Source organism: Papio anubis, chromosome 17 (genome assembly GCF_008728515.1).
Source record: "Papio anubis isolate 15944 chromosome 17, Panubis1.0, whole genome shotgun sequence".
Classification (NCBI taxonomy): Eukaryota; Metazoa; Chordata; class Mammalia; order Primates; family Cercopithecidae; genus Papio; species Papio anubis.
In genome coordinates, this window is record NC_044992.1 from 33879866 (window position 1) to 33901317 (window position 21452).

The window sequence follows — 21452 nt, forward strand, 5'->3', positions numbered from 1 at the left end:
GCCAGAGTAACACCTTTCATTACAACTATCAGCTGAATGGCAAAAGACTTCTCAGGTTTACCAATGTTTTCAGAGACTTACTAGTATTCTCCTCTGTCATTATTTAACAATTCCATTAAAAAACGCAATTGTAAACCGTTTCTATTTCAGGCCTATAAAAACCAGAACTGGGATGAAAGGCAAAGCCTTGACCTTTCTATTTTAGACTTTCATCTGTGTAGCTAAGCCATCTGCTTTCTCCCCACCCCACCCCATCTACTTAATGGACTGAAAATACTGCACCTAATTGCAGTTTAATCAAAACAGCCTGACTTTTCCACTTTAATGAATTACGGCTCTTTCACCCGAAGGCTCGCTTGCAAAATTTTGCTTACCCTTCCCTCTCAACTCCTTCCCACCTCCCTCAATTATGAAATGTCAAATGTCTAAACTAAGAGACTAGGCTCCCCTGTATGGAAACATCTAAAAAGCCCTTCGCTTTCAACATTGAGCACCTGACGGAAAATCTACTCCAGTCTCTCATCTGGATATGGGGCCGGGAAAATCATCATTGTTGTTGCAGTTACGCAGGAGGCACCTCGCAGCTCAGACTAGAAAGGAGTCGCGTCTCTGCCGCCAAACAACAAGGCACTCTGCCCGGGAAAAGACAGACTGGGGTGGGAGGAAACCTCCGGGAGAAAGAAGGGAGCTGGGAAGAAGAGGGAGCTCAAGCCTGGGAGGAAGGACCTTTCCAGTCAGGAAAGGGAAAGGTTGTGTGAAGTGGAGCTAGACGCTGGGGGCCGAGGTGAAGGGGGATGAGGGGCCCGGGCCCAGCGGGAAGGCGCGGGGGCTCAGGAGAGCGGCTCCAGGGCCAGGCAGGAGGCGTGGGGGCCGAGGCGGGCGTGGGCAGCTCTCAGCCGACCGCCCGGGTCCGAGCAGCGGGGGCGCTTTTAGCGGCGGCAGGCGCGGGTGCGGGGGAGACAAGCAGAAAAGAGAGCAGTTTGAGGGGCCGAGGGAGCCGCGTCCGAGGCCGGCGCGGTGGGGACCGCGGGCCCACCCCCAGCCGAGCCCAGCTACTTAACTATTTGTAGAGCTGCTGCAGGCACAGGTCCAGGCTCTCGCCCTCCACCTCCTCGCGGGTGATGCGCTCTGACAGCGGCCGCGGGAGCGGGGGCAAAGGCGGTAGCTGGGGCTGCGGCGGCGGCGGCGGCACGGCCGAGTGCCCCGGGGCTGCCGCCGCCGTCGCCGCTGCCTCCTCCTCCACCTCACCCTCAACCGCCGCCACCGCCTCCTCTTCCACCGCTTCCTCCTCGGGCTCCGGGTCTTGCTCCTGGTCCCCCTCTTCCGTCGCGGCTACCGTGGCCGCCTCCTCCCCGGGTTCCTCTACCGAAGCCTCGGCCGCCTCAGCTTCTACCAGTTCAGGTTCGGGCTCGGGCTCGGACTCGGGTTCGGGTTCGGGTTCGGGTTCCGGCTCCGGCTCGCCGCCGCCGCACGGTCCGCGAAACTCGCCCAGGAATAGCTCCAGGAAGCGCCGGTAAGTTTTCTCCTCAGGGATGCAGCCGGCCATCGCTGCTCATGCCCCGGGACAGACCGGGAAAGGGGTTGGGGGAAGCTCAGGAAGGGTAAGGGGCTGCTTTTGAGCCTCGGGCTCCTGCAAGGGCGGTTAACGGCCGCACCGGCACGAGCGATCAGCACTAGGTTGCCTGGAGAGGGCTCCCGCAGGCGTGCGCGCCGCCGAGCACGGACGTGCGCGACCCGGGGGTGGAGCGCGCCGCCCCTCTCGGATCTGGAGGGAAAGTTGGTGGCGGGCGCGCGCAGGGTCCAGCGGCGGCCCACCCTTTATTCCTACGGAGAGCTCAGCCCACGCTGCCTAGAGACTGTCGCCATGGCAACCGGTTCTAATTAAGCATTGCAGGGTCCCTCCCGTCGAGTCCGCGGAGTCGAAAGGACACTCCACTCGCCCGCTCTCCAACTCTGAATGTCTTTATTGGCTGGACACCCTACCCTCACGTGGTTAAGAGTGAGCTAAGACATCTTCTCCAAGTCTAGCTGTTGGTTCCCACTTGGGTTGCTTGGATCCCAGTTGGATGTACTTCCGTTTCCTTATCTGTTCCTTGCCTTAGCGTATGTTTTGAAAGACACCACACTGTGAACACCTTTCGTTGTAGACAGTCTTTGAATAAGTAGTTTTCGGGCAGAGGGAGCCTCAAATACCTACCAAGTGATAAGTTCCTTTGCATACGTTCTCTCACTTGATTCTGTGAAGAAAGTGGTGTTACTCTCATTTCTTAAAAGGGAACTGAAAATTATGATATTAATAGTAATTTACTTGTTTCAAGCTCTCCAAACTTCCAGCCTTGGCGTTGGAGAACTCAGGTCGTTAGTCGCCAAAGCTTTCTGAAAGTGCATTTTTCCTTAACTCTGTCTCTAGAGATTCAACAGTGCAATTGTCTGTATAACACCTTATTTCTATTGGGCTAGTTTACACATGGATTTCACCCCTTTAATCTTTACCACAGTTCCTTGAGGTATAGGACATTACCGTTATGATTCCTTTTTTTTTTTTTTTTTTTTTTTGAGACAGTCTCGCTCTTGTCACCCGGGCTGGAGTGCAGTGGCACGATCTCAGCTCACTGCAACCTCTACCTCCTGAGTTCAAGCGATTCTCCTGCGTCAGCCTCTCAAGTAGCTGGGATTACAGGCGCCTGCCACCACCCCCGGTTAACTTTTGTATTTTTAGTAGAGACGGAGTTTCACCATATTGGCCAGGCTGGTCTCAAACTCCTGACCTCAGGTGATCTGCCCGCCTCAGCCTCCCAAAGTGCTGAGATTACAGGCGTGACCCACCACACCGGCCAATTATTCCATTTTATAGGTGAGAAAACTGAGCCTTAAAGACATGGTGACTTTGCTCAAGGTCACATGCAAGTGATGCAACAAGGACTCAATCCAGGTCTTTTCACTGGATTCACCCACTTCAATGGATTTTACCCATTAGTTTTCAGGTAACCAAGCCTCCCCTCTTTAGTCTCTGCATAATGCATATTATACTTTTTTATATATTATGTATTTTTTTTTTTTTTTTTGAGACGGAGTTTCACTCTTGTTGCCCAGGCTGTAGTGCAATGGCACAATCTTGGCTAACTGCAACCTCTGCCTCCTGGGTTCAAGCGATTCTACTGTCTCACCCTCCCGAGTAGCTGGGATTACAGGCGTGTGCCACCACACCTGGCTAATTTTTTTGTCTTTTTAGTAGTGACACGATTTCACCATGTTGGTCAGGTTGATCTCAAACTCCTGACCTCAGATGATCCGCCTGCCTCAGCCTCCCAAAGTGCTGGGATTACAGGCATGAGCCACTGTGCCCAGCCAATAATATGTACTTTTTCTACATTTTGTTTGCTCTTCTTCTCCATCCCCCCAAGTCTCTTTTTTTCTTTCTTGGGTTGGAATTGAAATGACTTTAAGTGATTCTAATTTTCTTACCAAACTACACACAAACCTATTATTTTTAAGCCTTACTGAGGGAGTGGGAGAGAAAGAAGCTGTGTTGTTATACAGCTGTATAGATGATAGCATCATTACTGCAAACTGCCATGTCCATGGCAACATATAATTCAGTAAAAACATAGTGATTCTTTCTCTACTTTGAAAAACATGTTCTCACAAATTATCCACCCCATCCTCTCCATGTATTGCTTCTGGGTTTCAGTTGGATTTAGGGTCTGAAATATTGTTTCCAGTTATTAATGGCAGAAGAGGGAGTCTCTCTGCCAACTCTTTTCATATAATACTGTATTCTAAATCCCTGACCTGATACTGTTATTTTAAGATTAAGTGGGTTGAGCTCACTGATGTACATTATGGCATCATGTAAAACAGAGTTCCTCTCCTAGTTTGAGATTAAATAATACATGATAGAAAGAATATAGTAATTGCCTTGAGTCCTCTATATTTTTTTCCCAAAGATAAATGGAAAGATCCAATAAATCTGTTTCCAGAAATGCTGAATGTATTTATATGTGTTTTGTTTAAAACATAACCAGTGTAGAGCAACTTCTCTATGAGGTGCCAAGAAAGTCTTTAAACTCCTCATTTGTCTTTGTTTTCAATCCACCTGTTCATTTCCATTTCAGAATGTCTAGAAAAGATTGACAAAACTTTTTAGACTGCAAACCTAAATGTCCACAATTTTACATTTCAACAACTGTTTAATATCTCAGAATTTGACATAATGACATTTAGTTCAAGAGTACTTAGCTGTCAACTGTAACAATTCATATCAAGCTACGCCCTCCTACTTTGTAACATAGTTGCCTCCCTCATCTAGATGACATTTATTTGTGACATTAATTTATGACTCAGCCCACATTTCAAAGGAAAGTGATATATGTTGGGGAAACAATACTACTAAGAGCAAAAGAAAAAGCCCACACCTCTACATTACTATAAATGAGAGGCGTGTTTGCTTATATTAATAAAGATATTCCTTCACAAAGATCAATATGGATCCTATTGCATCCATTTGACAAAGTAGCTTTGCCAGAAGGTAGCTGACAGCAGTGCTGAGATCTCAGAGCAGGTGTGTAGGATGATTTTGCACTGTCAAGAAGTCTTTAGTAATTATTTTGCATCAGTTTGCTTTCTTTTTCAGCTCCTTTCCTATTACTTTCCTAATCCCCTTTCATACTACTAAAAAAAATATTGAGGGCTGGGCATGGTGGCTCACGCCTGTAATCCCAGCACTTTGTGAGGCTGAGGCAGGAGGATAGCTTGAACTCAAGAGTTCAAGACCAGCCTGGGCAACAAAGAAAAACCCTGTCCCTAAAATATATTTTTTAAAAAGGAAAGAAAATATTGTTATGAAAAGCTTAATATATTTTTAAGGTATCAAATTTTTTTAGTTTTTTAAAATTTTTTTCTCATAAAAATTATTCTCCCTCTAACCCTTTGCTCTTTGGAGGAAATGTACAGTGTCCTTTTGTGGACATTTATAGTAATGATATTTATAAGGTTAAAAAGAATTGTTGAGTTTGGCAGTTTCTTATATGAAACAACAATTCCTCTCCCAGATATTTTATTCATGAGAAATAAAACATGTCCACCAAACACACATGTACTTGCACATACCCCAAACACAAAAAGACTTGTACATAACTATTCACGTAAGTTTCATTCATAATAGCTCAAATCTGGAAGCAACCCAGATGTCCATCAACAAGTGAACAGATAAAGTAGTGTATTCATACAATGGAATACTACTCAGCAACAAAAATAAATGAACTGCTGATAAACACAACATGGATGAATTTCAAAAATATACTGAGCCAAAAAAAATCCAGGTACAGGCCAGGCGCGGTGGCTCACGCCTGTAATCCCAGCACTTTGGGAGGCCGAGGCGGGTGGATCACGAGGTCAGCAGATCGAGACCATCCTGGCTAACACGGTGAAACCCCATCTCTACTAAAAATACAAAAAAGTTAGCCGGGCGTGGTGGCGGATGCCTGTAGTCCCAGCTGCTGGGGAGGCTGAGGCAGGAGAATGGCGTGAACCCAGGAGGTGGAACTTGCAGTGAGCCAAGATTGCGCCACTGCACTCCAGCCTGGGTGACAGAGGGAGACTCTGTCTCAAAAAAACAAATAAATAAAAAAATAAAAAAAAAAAAATTCCAGGCACAAAAGAGTACATACTATATAATTCCATTTGCATAAAATTCCTAAAGAGGCAAAATAAACCTATATAGTGAGAGAAAGCAGATTCCTGGTGGCCTGGGACTGAGATGGGATGGGAGATTTGTGGCAAAGGAGTAAGCGGGAACTTTGTGAAGTGATTAAAATGTTCTGTATCTTGACTGGTTGGTCATATGGGTGTACTCATTTGTCAGAAATTATTGCCAGGCGGGGTGGGATGTGCTTATAGACCCAGCTACTCTGGAGGCTGAGGCAAGAGGATCGTTTGAGCCTAGGAGTTCAAGGCTATGGTGTAATATGATTGCACCTGTGAATAGCCACCGCACCCCAGCCTGGGCAACATAGCAGAATCCATCTCAAAAAAAATTAAGTCTGCATTTAAAATAAGTATATTGCATATAAATTACACCTCAATAAAGTTGATTTTTAAAGTTAAAAAGAATTGATTACTGTGTCAGTCCTTGTCCATTTTGCCTTCATACTGATTCCTTCTCCTCTCTAGCCCTGCTCTGTATTGTAGGAGAGCTGACCCTTTCAGGCTGTATTCACTAGGCTACTGTGACAGCTGACTTTCACCTGGGATGTGTCCAGTGGTAGGCACTGTCAAGAAATTGGAAGATGGGAGGAAAGGAGAAAAGCTCTGTTCCCTAGCTCAGTCCTGAGGCCTGATGCATTTCCTTTATAGCTTTCCTCCCCGTGAATATGTTCATTGGAATTCTAGCTTTTGCCAGTGACCCTGTCCCCTGAGCTCCAGAACAACATCTTCCCCCATTTGTCCTTTAGCCTAGGGATGGTAGCAGCTTCCAGCTTTCTAATCTTTTAGGACTTAGAGAAGTGAATCTTTCCTTTCTGGCTTTTTAGCTCTTTCCATAATTTGTGTAACCAATGTCCTGGATTCTCTTTTTTTGTTTTTGTTTTTTGAGACGGAGTCTCATTCTGTCGCCAGGCTGGAGTGCAGTGGCGCGATCTCAGCTCACTGCAACCTCTGATTCCCTGGTTCAAGCGATTCTCCTGCCTCAGCCTACCAAGTACTGGGATTACAGGCACACGCCACCATGCCTAGCTAATTTTCGTATTTTTAGTAGAGATGGGGTTTCACCATGTTGGCCAGGATGGTCTCAATCTCCTAGCCTCATGATCCACCCACCTCGGCCTCCCAAAGTACTGGGATTACAGGTGTGAGCCACTGCGCCCCATTCTCTGTTTCCTTAACTAGATCCTGACTGACATAGTAACAAATAATACTTTAAGGAATGATAAAATGGACTGTATATATAAAAGAACTATAAATGAGTTAAAGTTAAAGCAAGCTTAGGTCTCCAAAGGGGCTACTGGAACACTGAGTTTACTTAAGTTAGCAGTAAACAATTTCCTGGAATTAGAAGAATAGGTTGCCAGGGGTTCCGGGGGAGGGAGGGAAGAATGAATAGGTAGTGAACAGGGGATTTTTAGGGCAGTGAAAATTATTCTGTATGATACTGTAATGGTAGCTACATATCATTATACATTTATCAAAACCCATGGAATGTTCAAGAGTGAATCCTACTGTAAACTGCGGACTTTAGTTAATAATAGTGTATCAATATTGGCTTATCAATTGTAACTAGTGTACTGCAATAATGCAAGATGTTAATAATAGGAGAAAACATGTAAGTGAGGGGAGAAGGCATATATTGGAACTGTCCTTTCTACTTTTCTGTAAGCCTAAAAACTGCTCTAAAAAGTCTATAAATTTTTTTAAGTTAATAAAATATTTGAGACATGGGGCCGGGCGCGGTGGCTCAAGCCTGTAATCCCAGCACTTTGGGAGGCCGAGACGGGTGGATCACGAGGTCAGGAGATCGAGACCATCCTGGCTAACACGGTGAAACCCCGTCTCTACTGAAAAATACAAAAAAAAAAAACTAGCCGGGCGAGGTGGCGGGCGCCTGTAGTCCCAGCTACTCCGGAGACTGAGGCAGGAGAATGGCGTGGACCCGGGAGGCGGAGCTTGCAGTGAGCTGAGATCCGGCCACTGCACTCCAGCCTGGGCGACAGAGTGAGACTCCGTCTCAAAAAAAAAAAAAATATTTGAGACATAAATAATTGCTGCTTATAACTAAGAAGTATATCAAAGCTGATTTTAAAAAAACCAGTCTATAACTTTTCAGTTTATCTTCAATTAATATTAGCTTGGGGCCAGACACAGTGGCTCATGCCTGTAATCGCAGCACTTTGGGAGGCTGAGGGAGGAGGATCGCTTGAGCCCAGGAGTTTGAGACCAGCCTGGGCAACACAGAGAGACTTCACCTCTACAAAAAATAAACAAAATTAGTCGAGCATAGTGGCACATGCCTGTAGTCCCAGCTACTTGGGAGGTTGAGGTAGGAGGATCGCTTGAGCCTGGGAGATCAAGGCTGCAGTGAGCCATGTTCACACCACTGCACTCTGGCCTGGGCCACAGAACAAGACCCTGTCTCAAGAAAAAAATTAGCTTGATTATGCAAGTCTGGAATATTCTGTCTATTCCATTCTAAAGTATGCCTGTTTTATCTATAGGCAGAAATAGAAATACTATTTCCAGAAAACCCTCAATTTTGATTTGCTAGTTGTAAAAAACAATTGATTTGAAGCTAATATCATATCTCAAATAGTAAAACATAGTTTACGTTAACGTAAAATATTGGCATTTTATATTTCAGAGAGAGTATAATAACAAATTATATATAGCTCATATCCCAAGGCCTAAAAATTAATGCTTATGTAAATGTTTAACGCTAGGCCTAATAAGTTGCAAATATTGATAAGTTGCAAATATTAAAATGTGTATTTTAAATTTATATTTTAAAAACTGAATGGAAGGATAACTAATATGTAAATCAGGGGTGTGCAATCTTTTGGTTTCCCCAGGCCACATTGGAAGAAGAATTGCCTTGGGCCACACATAAAATATACTAATGATAGCTGATGAGCTAAAAAAAAAAAAAAAAGTCCATGCATAAACCTCATGTTTCAAGAAAGTTTATGAATTTGTGTTGGGCTGCATTCAAAGCCGTCCTGGGTTGCATGTAGCCCATGGGCCACAGGTTGAACAAGCTTGATATAAAGAGTTTTATTTATTTATTTATTTTTTGAGATGGAGTCTCACTCTGTTACCTAGGCTGGAGTGCAGTGGCATGATCTCAGCTCACTGCAACCTCAGCCTCCCGGGTTCAGGCGATTCTTCTGCCTCAGCCTCCTGAGTAGCTGGGACTACAAGTGTGCATCACCATGCCTGGCTAATTTCTGTATTTTTAGTAGATACGGGGTTTCATCATATTGGTCAAGTTGATTTCGAACTCCTAACCTCGTGATCTGCCTGCCTTGGCCTCCCAAAGTACTGGGATTACAGGCCTGAGCCACCACACCCAGCCAATAGTTTTTAAAATATTAATTTGACTATGTTGTCAAATTGACTAGTAGGAAGCAACAGAACATCTGACAACTGAAAAAACTGAGTAACATAGAAACGTTTTCAAAGAGGAACTTCTTCCTCTTCTACATCCCAGATCAATAATATAAAAATCATCCCCATTTGCTGCCAAAAATACTACTGCTATAATAATTTTTTATTTCTTTTTTGTTGCTGGCTAATATGGTCATGTTGCAGCAATAATTCAAAGCTGTCAAAATTAAAATTCACATCAGGTAATAACTGGCCCACATGCACTATATTTTACTAGTTTTAAAAAACAAAGAAGTAAATCCCCAAAACAGATTCTAACCTTTATTCTTGTTTTAACCATTAATAAAAATCTTTCTATCTAGCATGGTTCTTTGAGGAACCAAAATTATTTATTATGATATACTTACAAAAGAAGAGGGCAGTGCTTGATGGTAATTTGATGATGGTGCTATAAATGGCTAACATGTGGTATGTTCCTTCTATAATAAATGGTTCTTCTAAAATAAATTGACACTGTTTTAAAAATCCACTTCAACTTTTTGCTACTAGTTTTCACTTTACAAAAGAAAAATGCTTTATGGTGGTAAAAACTTTACCTTTATTATCATCTAATTTTTAACTATCTTTATATGTTTATTTTAAATAAATACATGCAAGAATTCAGAGTGATACTGATCATGTCCTATTTTAGTCAGCAGATGCCCATTCTTCACTCTGGAACATGCATCAAAAAAAACTAGCTTTTAAAAATGAAAATCAAACAGTCAACTAAATATGAAAACTTCACAAAGGTGTGTTCTTTGCTTAGATAGTACAGAATATTTTATTCTTAGTTGAGCTGATGGAATTGAGCCACAATGACATTTGTGACTAGAAGGGAAGATGGAAATGATTCCATTAACCTAGAGTGCTGTAGCATATGGTAATCATAGGTGGTAGAATAGCTGTGTCGGACAAGGGTAGAAGTAAGCCATGTGGCACAGACATTATCAATTACCACACATGGTAACCATGCTGACACAATGTATCTTTTCCAGAAAGAAAACGATTTGGGCATAGGAAGTAGTTTGCTGCCTTATGAAAGAGTGATCTATAAATGACATATCTGGCACCGATATAGCACACACATGGTTTCCAGTAATTCTGCAAGCTGAGGATTAAGATTTGGTGAACCTCCATATACCTAAGTAATAATACAATACATTGCAGTTATTTGCACAAAGGCAGCAAATCAAAATATATATGCAAACTGAAGTTGGGTCCTTCACACATGAAATTATTAATTTATAAAATATCCTTTTAAATTGTCATATAAAATTCTGGAATTTTGTATAGCTGGAAATACATGCCAATAATTTCAGGACTCTTTAAGGTTATAAAGCCTATGGGCAAAAGTTCAAGATTAGATGTAGGCTGTAGTGGGAAATGGAACTGCAATTATTTGTTCTAAGTATTGACAAAAATACTGAATTTAGAAAGAAATATAACCAAAACTGTGTTTTAAGAAAATTTAATATGCAGACATTCTTTCAGATGAATGCAGGATGGACTGAAGAAAATTGAAGGCTGGAATCAGTTGGGCAATTGGAGATTATGAGAGTACAGAAAAGAATGGTGTCAGTAGAAATGAAGATGAACAGAAAAAGCTAAAAGACATTGGACAGGAAGATCTGAAATTCTAAGAAGGCACCTAAAGACACAACTTGGGAAGATCTTGTAACTCACCCAGAGAGGCTCTCAGGCAGCTGTTTCAGTTATCTGTTGCTATAAAACAAACTACCCCAAAACTTAGTGGCTAGAAGAAAAACCATTTTACTATATCTCACAGCTCTGTAGGTTGACAGGACTCAGCTAAGTGGTTCTCACTTGAAGGTCTGAGGAAGCGGCAATAAGGTAGCAGTTGGGGAGAGTATCTGAAGGCTCAACTGGGCTAGATGTCCAAGATGATTTACATTATATCTTTTCATCTATATTGAAAAAAATTGAGTTGATAATTGATTAATATGTAAATATTTTTCAAGACATTAATTTGATTGTGTTGCCAAACTGGCCATTGATGCTGGCTGTTGACTGTTAGTTCAGTTAGGGCTGTCAACTGTAATGCCTACACATAATATCTCCAGCATGATGGCTTTAGGGTAGTCAGACTTTTTTTTTTTTTTTTTGAGACGGAGTCTTGCCCTGTCATCCAGGCTAGAGTGCAGTGGTGCGATCTTAGCTTACTACAACATCCACCTCCCGGATTCAAGCGATTCTCCTGCCTCAGCCTCCTGAGTAGCTGGGACTACAGGTGCCTGCCACCAAGCCCGGCTAATTTTTGTATTTTTAGTAAAGACGAGGTTTCACCATGTTGGCCAGGCTGGTCTCGAACTCCTGACCTCGTGATCTGCCCACCTCAACCTCCCAAAGTGCTGGGATTACAGGCACCTGCCACCAAGCTCAGCTAATTTTTGTATTTTTAGTAAAGACGAGGTTTCACCATGTTGGCCAGGCTGGTCTCAAACTCCTGACCTCGTGATCTGCTCGCCTCAACCTCCCAAAGTGTTGGGATTACAAACGTGAACCACTGTACACAGCCTAGGGTAGTCAAACTTCTTATATAGTAGCTTAGAGCTTTAAGAGTGAATGTTCTAGTGAATAAGAAGATGCATAGCCTTTTATGACCTAGTCTCAATAGCATTACTTTTATGGTACTCTATTGATCAAAGCAGTAATAGGCCCATTTTAGATTCAAGAGAAGGGGACATAATACACATAATACACCCCACCTCCTGATGGGAAAAGTGTCAAATAATTTGTTTTAAATTACCATAATGACATTTACCTTCATGAATTTATGACAATTTCAGCAACTTGAACTTGAAGGCTCAGAAATATGAGTGCTCCAAATTTAATTAAATGGAGAGATATTAACTAATGTAAATCTCACAAGAGTATATCAAAATCACAATAACAAAGGAATTTACAGTGAGAACTATTAATTCCAAGGAGACCAGACATTTGTATTGATCTGGCTATACCCAAAGTATCTGGGGAAATCCAATTATCAATTGGTTGATAATTGGTATGCATAGAACCAGATGAGTTCATTACGATTCAAATACTTAATGGCAGCCAGGCACAGTGGCTCATGCCTGTAATCCCAGTACTTTGGGAGGCCGAAGTGGGAAGATCACATGAGCCCAGGGGTTCGAGACCAGCCTGGGCAACAAAGTGAAACCCTGTCTCTACAAAAAATAAAATAATTAGCTGGGCATGGTGGTACATGCCTGTAGTCCCAGCTACTCGAGAGGCTAAGGTGGGAAGATTGCTTGAACCTGGGAGATCGAGGCTGCAGTGAGCTATGATTGTACCACTGCACTCCAGCCTGAGTGACACAGACTCTCTCAAAAAAAAAAAAAAAAATTTAATGGCATGAAGCTGACATAGCCTGATGCAACCAAGAAAAATATAAAATCATACTATGAGATGTCATTATAAAAAAAATTTATCAAATTGTTAAAAAAAAAAAAAAAGATAAAATACAGTGTTGTCAGAAATGTGAGAAATACCACTCTCAAACATCACTGGTGGGCCAGAACAGTGGTGTACATCTGTAGTCCCAGCACCTGGGGAGGCCCCGGGAGGCAGATCACTTGAGCCCAGGAGTTCAAGTCCAATCTGGGCAACACGGTGAAACCCTGTCTGTACCAAAAATACAAAAAATTAGCCATGCACGTAATAACATTTGCTTCCTAAAAAGAAATTAAGGAGGGCCAGGCGCGGTGGCTCACGCCTGTGATCCCAGCATTTTGGGAGGCTGAGGCGGGCGGATCACGAGGTCAGGAGACAGAGAACATCCTGGCTAACATGGTGAAACCCCGTCTCTACTGAAAATACAAAAAAATTAGCCAGGCGCGGTGGCGGGCACCTGTAGTCCCAGCTACTCGGGAGGCTGAGGCAGGAGGATGGCGTGAACCCAGGAGGCAGAGCTTGCAGTGAGCCGAGATCACACCACTGTGCTCCAGCTTGGGCAACAGAGAGAGACTCTGTCTCAAAAACAAACAAACAAACAAAAAAAGAAATTAAGGAAAGTGACTCAGAAACAGGAGACAAAATAAAACATACTTTTCATTGAATTTTAAATCCTGTGCTTTTAAAATTTAAATCCTGTACAAATATTACTTAGGAAAAAAATTTAATTAAAACACAAAAAAAAACAGCCAGAAAAAACCTTTTTTCTTGAAAAACTGACATACTTCCTATTAGACCAAGACTACTATATAACCAATTTTTTATTCTTTGAGTTGGTTTGTAAGAATTCCTGATACAAATTCTCATTAATTGGCTCCTCAGCTTTTGTCTTTTATCTTAATTTTTTATTTTCAAAGTGAGTAGAACATAATTTCTGTAAAATTTCTCAAGCCCTTCTGAAATGAGCCCAACTTTTAAATCATCATAAAATAAACTACACATGAAATCACTCTCAGAGTCATGGTAGCTAAAAACTTACATCTTAACTACACATAATTGGAGTCAAATGGATAATTGAAACATAAAAGGACATCATCACATATCAATGGTACACAAAAACTGACAACAAGCAAAGGAATATACTGTGGTCAAAAATACATAAAATCTTGTCAACATATTTTATGCCAAAATCAGTTTTGAGGGAGCAAAATGTTCTGTAAATTTTGACAGTAACAGTAAATTTAGGCACTGACGTTAACTAAAAATACGTATTATGAACAGCCAGCCTCTTTTCTGCAACTCAATGTTGTTATTTTTTAAAGCAATATAACATTTCAACATTAGTCTCAAAACTGAAATGCAATGTATTATATTGGGATCCCTAATATTATTGATTTTGAAAATAAAAGTGTATAAATGTCACTCCTTTCCATGTTTCCAGTATTGATCATTTAAAGTGAATATTTAATATTGCCTCTACAAAAGCAAAACCCATAAAATTTAGACCAATGAATTTAGCAATCATTTAGTCTTATCTTGTTTGAGAAATAAGGTAAAGGCATGAAAAAATAAAGGTGCCCAAACTGGCATGGCTTGGTAATGTCTCACATGCAACTAAAATGCATATCTTCCAACTCTAGTCCCACGTTCTTTCTACCACATTATACTGTAATTTTATCACTAGTTGCAAACAGTTTAGTAAGAAGGTTATCAACAAGAAAAGTAAAATACAATAGAGAGAAAAATAAGAATAGCTAATATACGAGCCAGGTGCAGTGGCTCATGACTGTAATCCCAGCACTTTGGGAGGCCAAGATGGGGGATCACTTGAGATCAGGAGTTCAAGATCAGCCTAGCCAATATGGCAAAACCCCGTCTCTACTAAAAATACAAAAAATAGCTGGGTGTGGTGGTGCGTGCCTGTAATCCTAGCTACACGGGAGGCTGAGGCATGAGAACTGCTTGAGCCCAAGAGATAGAGGTTGCAGTGAGCCGAGATCGAGCCATTGCACTCCAGCCTGGGTGACAGAGTAAGACTCTGTCTCAAAAAAAAAAAAAAAAAAAAAAAGTGGCTCACGCCTGTAATCCCAGCACTTTAGGAGGCCGAGGTGGGCAGATCACCAGATCACCCAAGGTCAGGAGTTCAAACCAGCCTGGTGAAACCCCATCTCTACTTAAAATACAAAAATTAACCAGGCATAATGGCAGGCACCTGTAGTCCCAGCTGCTCTGGAGGCTGAGGCAGAATTGCTTTAACCCGGGAAGTGGAGGTTGCAGTGACTCGAGATTGTGCCACTGCACTCCACTCTGGGAGACAGACCGAGACTCTGTCTCAAAAAAAAAAAAAAAAAAAAAAAAAAGTGGTGATGTGCATTTGGGAGGCTACTCTGGGAGGAGGGCTACAGCCCAAGTATTGAAGGTTGCAGTGAGCTAGGATCACACTATTGCACTCCAGCCTGGTGGCTCATGTCTGTAATCCCAGCACTTTGGGAGGCCCAGGCAGGGGCACTGCTTGAGCCCAGGAGTTCCATACCAACCTGGGCAACATGACGGAACCCCATCTCTACAAAGAATAAAAAAATTAGCCAGATATGGTGTCATGTGCCTATAGTCCCAACTAGTTGGGAGGCTGAGGTGGGAGGATTGCCTAAGCCTGGGAGGCTGCAATGAGCCATAGTTGTGCCACTGCACTCCAGCCTGGGTGGCAGAGCAAGACCCTGTGTCAAAAAACAAACAAGGCTGGACCTGGTGGCTCGCGCCTGTAATCCCAGCACTTTGGGAGGCCGAGGCAGGCAGATCACAAGGTCAGGAGTTTGAGCCCAGCCTGGCCAACACGGTGAAACCCCATCTCTACTAAAAATACAAAAATTAGCCGGGCATACTGGTGGGTGCCAGTAATCACAGCTACTTGGGAGGGTGAGGCAGAAGTGCTTGAACCCAGGAGGCAGAGGTTGTAGTAAGCTGAGATCACGCCACTGCACTTCAGCCTGGGCAAAAGAGCAAAACTCTGTCTCAAACACAAAACACCAATCTAAATGTCCACCAAATGTCCATTAACACAGTGGTCCCCAACGTTTTTGGCATCAGGGACTGGTTTCATGGAAGATAATTTTTCCACTGACCAGGGGCAGGGGGGATGCTTTTGGGATGATTCAAGCACATTACATTTATTGTACACTGTATTTCTATTATGACATTGTAATATATAATGAAATAATTACACAACAATCAGTGGGAGCCCTGAACTTGTTTTTCTCCAACTAGATGGACACATCTTGGGGTGATGGGAGACAGTCACAGATCATTAGGCATTAGATTATTATAAGGAGCACGCAACCTAGATTCCTTGCATGCGCAGTTCACGATAGGGTTCAGGCTATGAGAATCTAATGGCACTGCTAATATGACAGGAGGCAGAGCTTGAGCAATGAAGGGTGGCTATTAAATACTGACCAAGCTTTACTTTCTCCCCCAAAACTCACCTCCTGCTCTGCAGCCCAGTTTCTAATAGGCCACTGACCAGCATCAGTCTGTGCCCTGGCGGTTGGGGTCACATGCATTAACAGAAGAATGGATAAACTAAACAAAATGTACAGTAGTAGTCTCTCCTTACCCGTGATTTCACTTTCCACAGTTTCAATTACCTGAGGTCAACCGATGTTTAAAAATATTCAGTGGAGAATTCCAGAAATAAACAATTCCTAAGTTGTAAATTGTGCAATATTCTGAGTAGCATGATGAAATCTTGCACCATCCTGCTCTGTCCTGCCTGGGACATGAATCATCCGTCTGTATATGCTACCTGCCCCATTAGTCACTTAATAGCTGACTCGGTTATCAGATCAACTGTCAGGTGTCAGTATGGCAGTGTTTCAGTTTAAATAGGCCTTATTTTACTTAATAATGGTGCCAAATTGCAAGAGTAGTGATGCTGGCGAATAGGATATGCTAACGAGATGGCATAAATTTCTTCTTTTTAGTGAAAAGGTAAAAATTGTAGATTTAATAAGAAAAAAATGTTATGCCAACATCGCTAAGAGCTATGGTGAGAACAAGTCTTCTGGCCGGGCGCAGTGGCTCACGCCTGTAATCCCAGCACTTTGGGAGAATGAGGCAAGTGAATCACCTGAGGTCAGGAGTTCAAGACCAGCCTGGCCAACATGATGAAACCTTGACTCTACCAAAAATACAAAAATGAGCTGGGTGTGGTGGTACATACCTGTAATCCCGCTACTTGGGAGACTGAGGCAGGAGAATCACTTGAACGTGGGAGGCAGAGGTTGCAGTGAGCCAACCTGTGCGAGAGAGAGAGTGAAACTCCATCTCAAAAAACAAAAACAAAAAACGAGTCTTGACTGGGCGCGGTGGCTCACGCCTGTAATCCCAACACTTTGGGAGGCCAAGGTGGGCAGATCATGAGGCCAGGAGATGGAGACCATCCTGGCTAACACGATGAAACTCCATCTCCACTAAAAATACAAAAAATTAGCCGGGCGTGGTGGCAGGCGCCTGAAGTCCCAGCTACTCAGGAGGCTGAGGCAGGAGAATAGCATGAACCCAGGAGGCGGAGCTTGTAGTGAGCTGAGATAGCGCCACTGCACTCCAGCCTGGGCGACAGAGTAAGACTCTATCTCAAAAAACCAAACAAATGAACAAAAAAACCACGAGTCTTCTATCCATGAAATTGTGAGGAAAAAAATGCATGCATCATACATATAGAAGTGCGGTACTACCTTTGGTTTCAGGTATCCACTGGAGGGTCTTAGAATGTATCCCCCTTAGATAAAGGGGGACTACCGTGATATATACATGCAAGGAATATTATTTAGCAATAAAAAGAAATGAAGTTCTTATATATGCTACAACATGGATAAATACTAAAAACATGCTAAGGCTAGGTGTGGTACCTTATGCCTATAATCCCAGCACTTTGGTAGGCTGAAGCAGGCAGATCAACTGAATGTAGTTCAAGACCAGCCTAGGCAACATGGGAAACCCCATCTGTACAAAAGATACAAAAATTAGCTGGGCGGTGGCCTGCGCCTGTAGACCCAGTTACACAGGTGGCTTATAAACACCATCCTAGTCATGCCCAAATAGTATTTTCATCTGACCATTTGAAAAACAGAATTTGTTCATATCACGTCAGGGTCACCAAAAAAAAACCAAACAAACAAACAAAAAAAACGGAAAAAAGAAAAAAAAACACAATGTATTCAAAATCTTATTTGAAATATTATTTCAACAAGTGGTTAAATGTGTGTTAGGCACTGAATGGATGGAAGGAAAGATGAAAAGCAGACAGGCTAGCCTATCACATCCACCTTACAGAGCTGCTAGAAGGATCAAATAAAATGATGTAGAAGTGTTTTTTTGTTGTTGTTGTTGTTTTTTTGGGATGGAGTCTCGCTCTGTCACCCAGGCTGGAGTTCAGTGGCGTGATCTCAGCTTACTGCAACCTCTGCCTCCCAGGTTCAAGAGATTCTCCTGCCTCAGCCTCCCAAGCAGCTGGGTCTACAGGCATGTGCCACCACACCCAGTTAATTTTTGTAGTTTTAGTAGAGTAGGGGTTTCACTATATTGACCAGGCTGGTGTTGAACTCCTGATCTCAGGTGATCCACCCGCTTTGGCCTCCCAAAGTGCTGGGATTACAGGCATGAGCCACTGTGCCCGGCCAAAGTGTGTCATAAATAATAAAGAACTATATAAATATGTTTTAAGTTGCATATCACAAAAATTGAAGCTAAAAATACAATTTATTTATTTTTTTTTGAGACGGAGTCTCACTCTGTCGCCCAGGCTGGAGTGCAGTGGCGCGATCTCGGCTCACTGCAACCTCCGCCCCCCAGGTTCACGCCATTCTCCTGCCTCAGCCTCCTGAGTAGCTGGGACTACAGGCGCCCGCCACTGCGCCCGGCTAATTTTTTGTATTTTTAATAGAGACGGGGTTTCACTGTGTTAGCCAGGATGGTCTCGATCTCCTGACCTCGTGATCCGCCCGTCTCGGCCTCCCAAAGTGCTGGGATTACAGGCGTGAGCCACCGCGCCCGGCCACAATTTATTTTTTCTAAGAAAAAATACTTCTGAGCTGATTTGCCAAACTAACCACAAGATGAAAACTGGATGCAATCATTGGTTTGCCAGAAAGTTGAGACTATAACCAATTTACTGGTGTAGCATTAGATGGCAAGCCTGTATAAAGTGTGGGACATAGGTGTACTATCATATCCTCAGTTAAAACCAAGTAACAAAAAATTCTAAGGGGCCTGGGCACGGTGGCTCAAGCCTGTAATCCCAGCACTTTGGGAGGCCAACGCGGGCGGATCATGTGAGATCAGGAGTTCGAGAACAGCTTGGACAATATGGTGAAACCCCGTCTCTACTAAAAATACAAAAATTAGCCAGGCGTGGTGGCGTGTGCCTGTAGTTCCAGCTACTCAGGATGCTGAGGCAGGAGAACCCAGGAGGCGGAGGTTTCAGTGAGCCAAGATAGTGCCACTGCACTCTGGGCCAGGTGACACAGCAAAAAGAGCGAAAGTCCATCTCAAAAAAACAAAAAAAAAAATAGCTGGGCATGGTTGTGCATGTCTGTAGTCCCAGGAACTCAGGAGGCTGCATGAGAATCACGTGAACCCCGGAGGTGGAGGTTGCAGTGAGCTGAGATTGCACCACTGCACTCCAGCCTGGGCAACAGAGCAAGACTGTCTCAAAATAAATAAATAAATACATAAAATACAGTACAGTGTTATGATACTTTATAAAAAGACATTCTGGAGGCCAGGCCAAATGGCTCACATCTGTAATCCCAGCACTCTGGAAGGTTGAGGCAGGAGGATCACTTGAGCCCAAGAGTTTGAGACCAGCCCAGGCAATATCGTGAGACCCTGTCTCTACAAAATAATAAATTAATTAGCTGGGCGTGGTGGCGCATGCCTGTACTTTCCAGTCTGAAGTGGAAAGATTATCACTTGAGACTGGGAGGTCAAGGCTACAGTGAGCAGTGATCGTGCCACTGCACTGCAGTCTGGGTGACAAAGACTCTGTCTCAAAAAAAAAAAAAAAGAGATCCTACATTATTTTATTTCATCTGATGCTTGGTAACACTGATATTTATCACTTATAACACCCTCATACTCCTGATTTTATGATTTCAGAAGACAGAATATAAAGTGATGGGTATTTGTTAAAATGATGGCATCAATTATAATAAATTATATGCTTTGAGGCCCACAAAAGAGAGTCACAATTAGTCATTCTATGTCAGAGAGGTGATTTGAAGTTAGTCTTGGTTTATAGCCTCTGTATTGGCATAATTGTTAGCAGTGCCTGCTTTCACTCTCAAGTCCTGGTAGATGATGGCTATTCTATATAATCAATTGCAGAAAAGAATTACACTGACTTAATTTTATAAATTTACTGTTTAATCTGGGATAGGAAATAACACCTATCACTAAAATTTGGAAAATATTGCTGCTACAGTATTTAATATTCAATTATTCAAATAATTTTGCAGTCATAAAAAAGAACAAGATCATGTCTTTTGCAGGAACATGGATGGAACTAGAGGCTATTAGCAAACTAATGCAAGAACAGAAAACCAAATACCGCATGTCTCACCCACAAGTGGGAGCTAAATGATGAGAACTTATGAAAGCAAAAGAAAAAACAGGCCAGGCACGGTGGGTCATGCCTGTAATCCCAGCATTTTGGGAGGCCAAGGTGGGTGGATCACGAGGTCAGGAGTTCGAGACCAGCCTGGACAACATGATGAAACCCCATCTCTACTAAAAATACAAAAAATTAGCTGGGTGTGGTGGCGTGTGCCTGTAATCCCAGCAACTCTGGAGGCTGAGGTGGGATAATCGCTTGAACCCGGTAAGTGGAGACTGTAGTGAACCAAGATCCTGCCACTGCACTGCAACCTGGGTGATAGAGCAAGATTCCATTTTAAAAATAAAAATTAAAAAAAAAAAAACAAAAAAAAAACCAGACACACACTGGGGTCTACCACCTAAGGGTGGAAGGTGGGAGGAAGGAGAGAAGCAGAAAAGGTAACTATTGGGTACTGAGTTTAATTCCTGGGTGATGAAATAATCTGTACAATAAACCCCTGTGACATGAGTTTATCTATGTAACAAACCTTCACATGTACCCCTGAACCTAAAACAAAAGTTTAAAAATAAATATATAAATATGGTTGGGCACGCAGGCTCGCACCTGTAATTCCAGCACTTTGGGAGGCAGAGGTGGGCGGGTCACTTGAGCCCCAGGAGTTCAAGACCACCCTAGCCAACACAGAGAAACCTGTCTCTACTAAAAATACAAACTATTAGCTTGGCATGGTGGTGCATGCCTGTAATCCTAGCTACTTGGGAGGTTGAGGCACAAGAATCACTTGAATCCTGGAGGTGGAGGTTGCGGTGAGCCAAGATTGTGCCTCTGCACTGCAGCCTCGGTGACAGAGCGAGATTCTGTCTCAAAAGAGACAGAAAAATTAATTAACTAATTAATTAATTTTTTTCCCCCACCGGGAACCAAAGTAAATTTTGTGAGTAAGTTGAAAAGTATGAAGAGCCAGGTGCCAAAATATTTTTAGGTGATTTTGAAACCATCAATAATTGAAATCTTTAACTTATTTAAGCAAAGTTAAGATTATTCAAAGAAAAATCTCAACGTAACAACTAGAATTCTAGAATGGATCATACCGTGTTTCAAAATATAGAAATAAGGCCAGGTGTGGTGGCTCACATCTGCAGTCCCAGCACTTTGGGAGGACAAGGCAAGAGGATCGCTTGAGCCCAGGAGTTTGAGACCAGCCTGGGCAACCTTGTTTCTACAAAAAAATCCAAAAATTAGCAGGGCATGGTAGTGCCTACCTGTAGTTCCAGCTACTCAGGAGGCTGAG

General features: G+C 42.8%; 1 protein-coding gene and 1 long non-coding RNA gene across 2 annotated transcripts in view; one reads left to right on the plus strand and one right to left on the minus strand.

The window, feature by feature from the left end:
- The window catches only part of LOC101021942 (protein phosphatase 1E), a 228908-nt gene extending 226385 nt beyond the window's left edge, over positions 1–2523 (minus strand). Inside the window, exon 1 of the mRNA XM_021928247.2 lies at positions 1062–2523. Within this exon, the coding sequence (XP_021783939.1) occupies positions 1062–1546 (485 nt within the window). The 5' untranslated portion in view covers positions 1547–2523. The remainder of the gene's footprint in view (positions 1–1061) is intronic.
- LOC110741544 lies at positions 1913–11146 on the plus strand. Its single transcript, XR_002517865.2, has 3 exons — positions 1913–1999; positions 9785–9884; positions 10627–11146. It is a non-coding gene; the product is annotated as an uncharacterized LOC110741544 (long non-coding RNA).
- The last annotated feature ends 10306 nt before the right edge of the window (positions 11147–21452 follow it).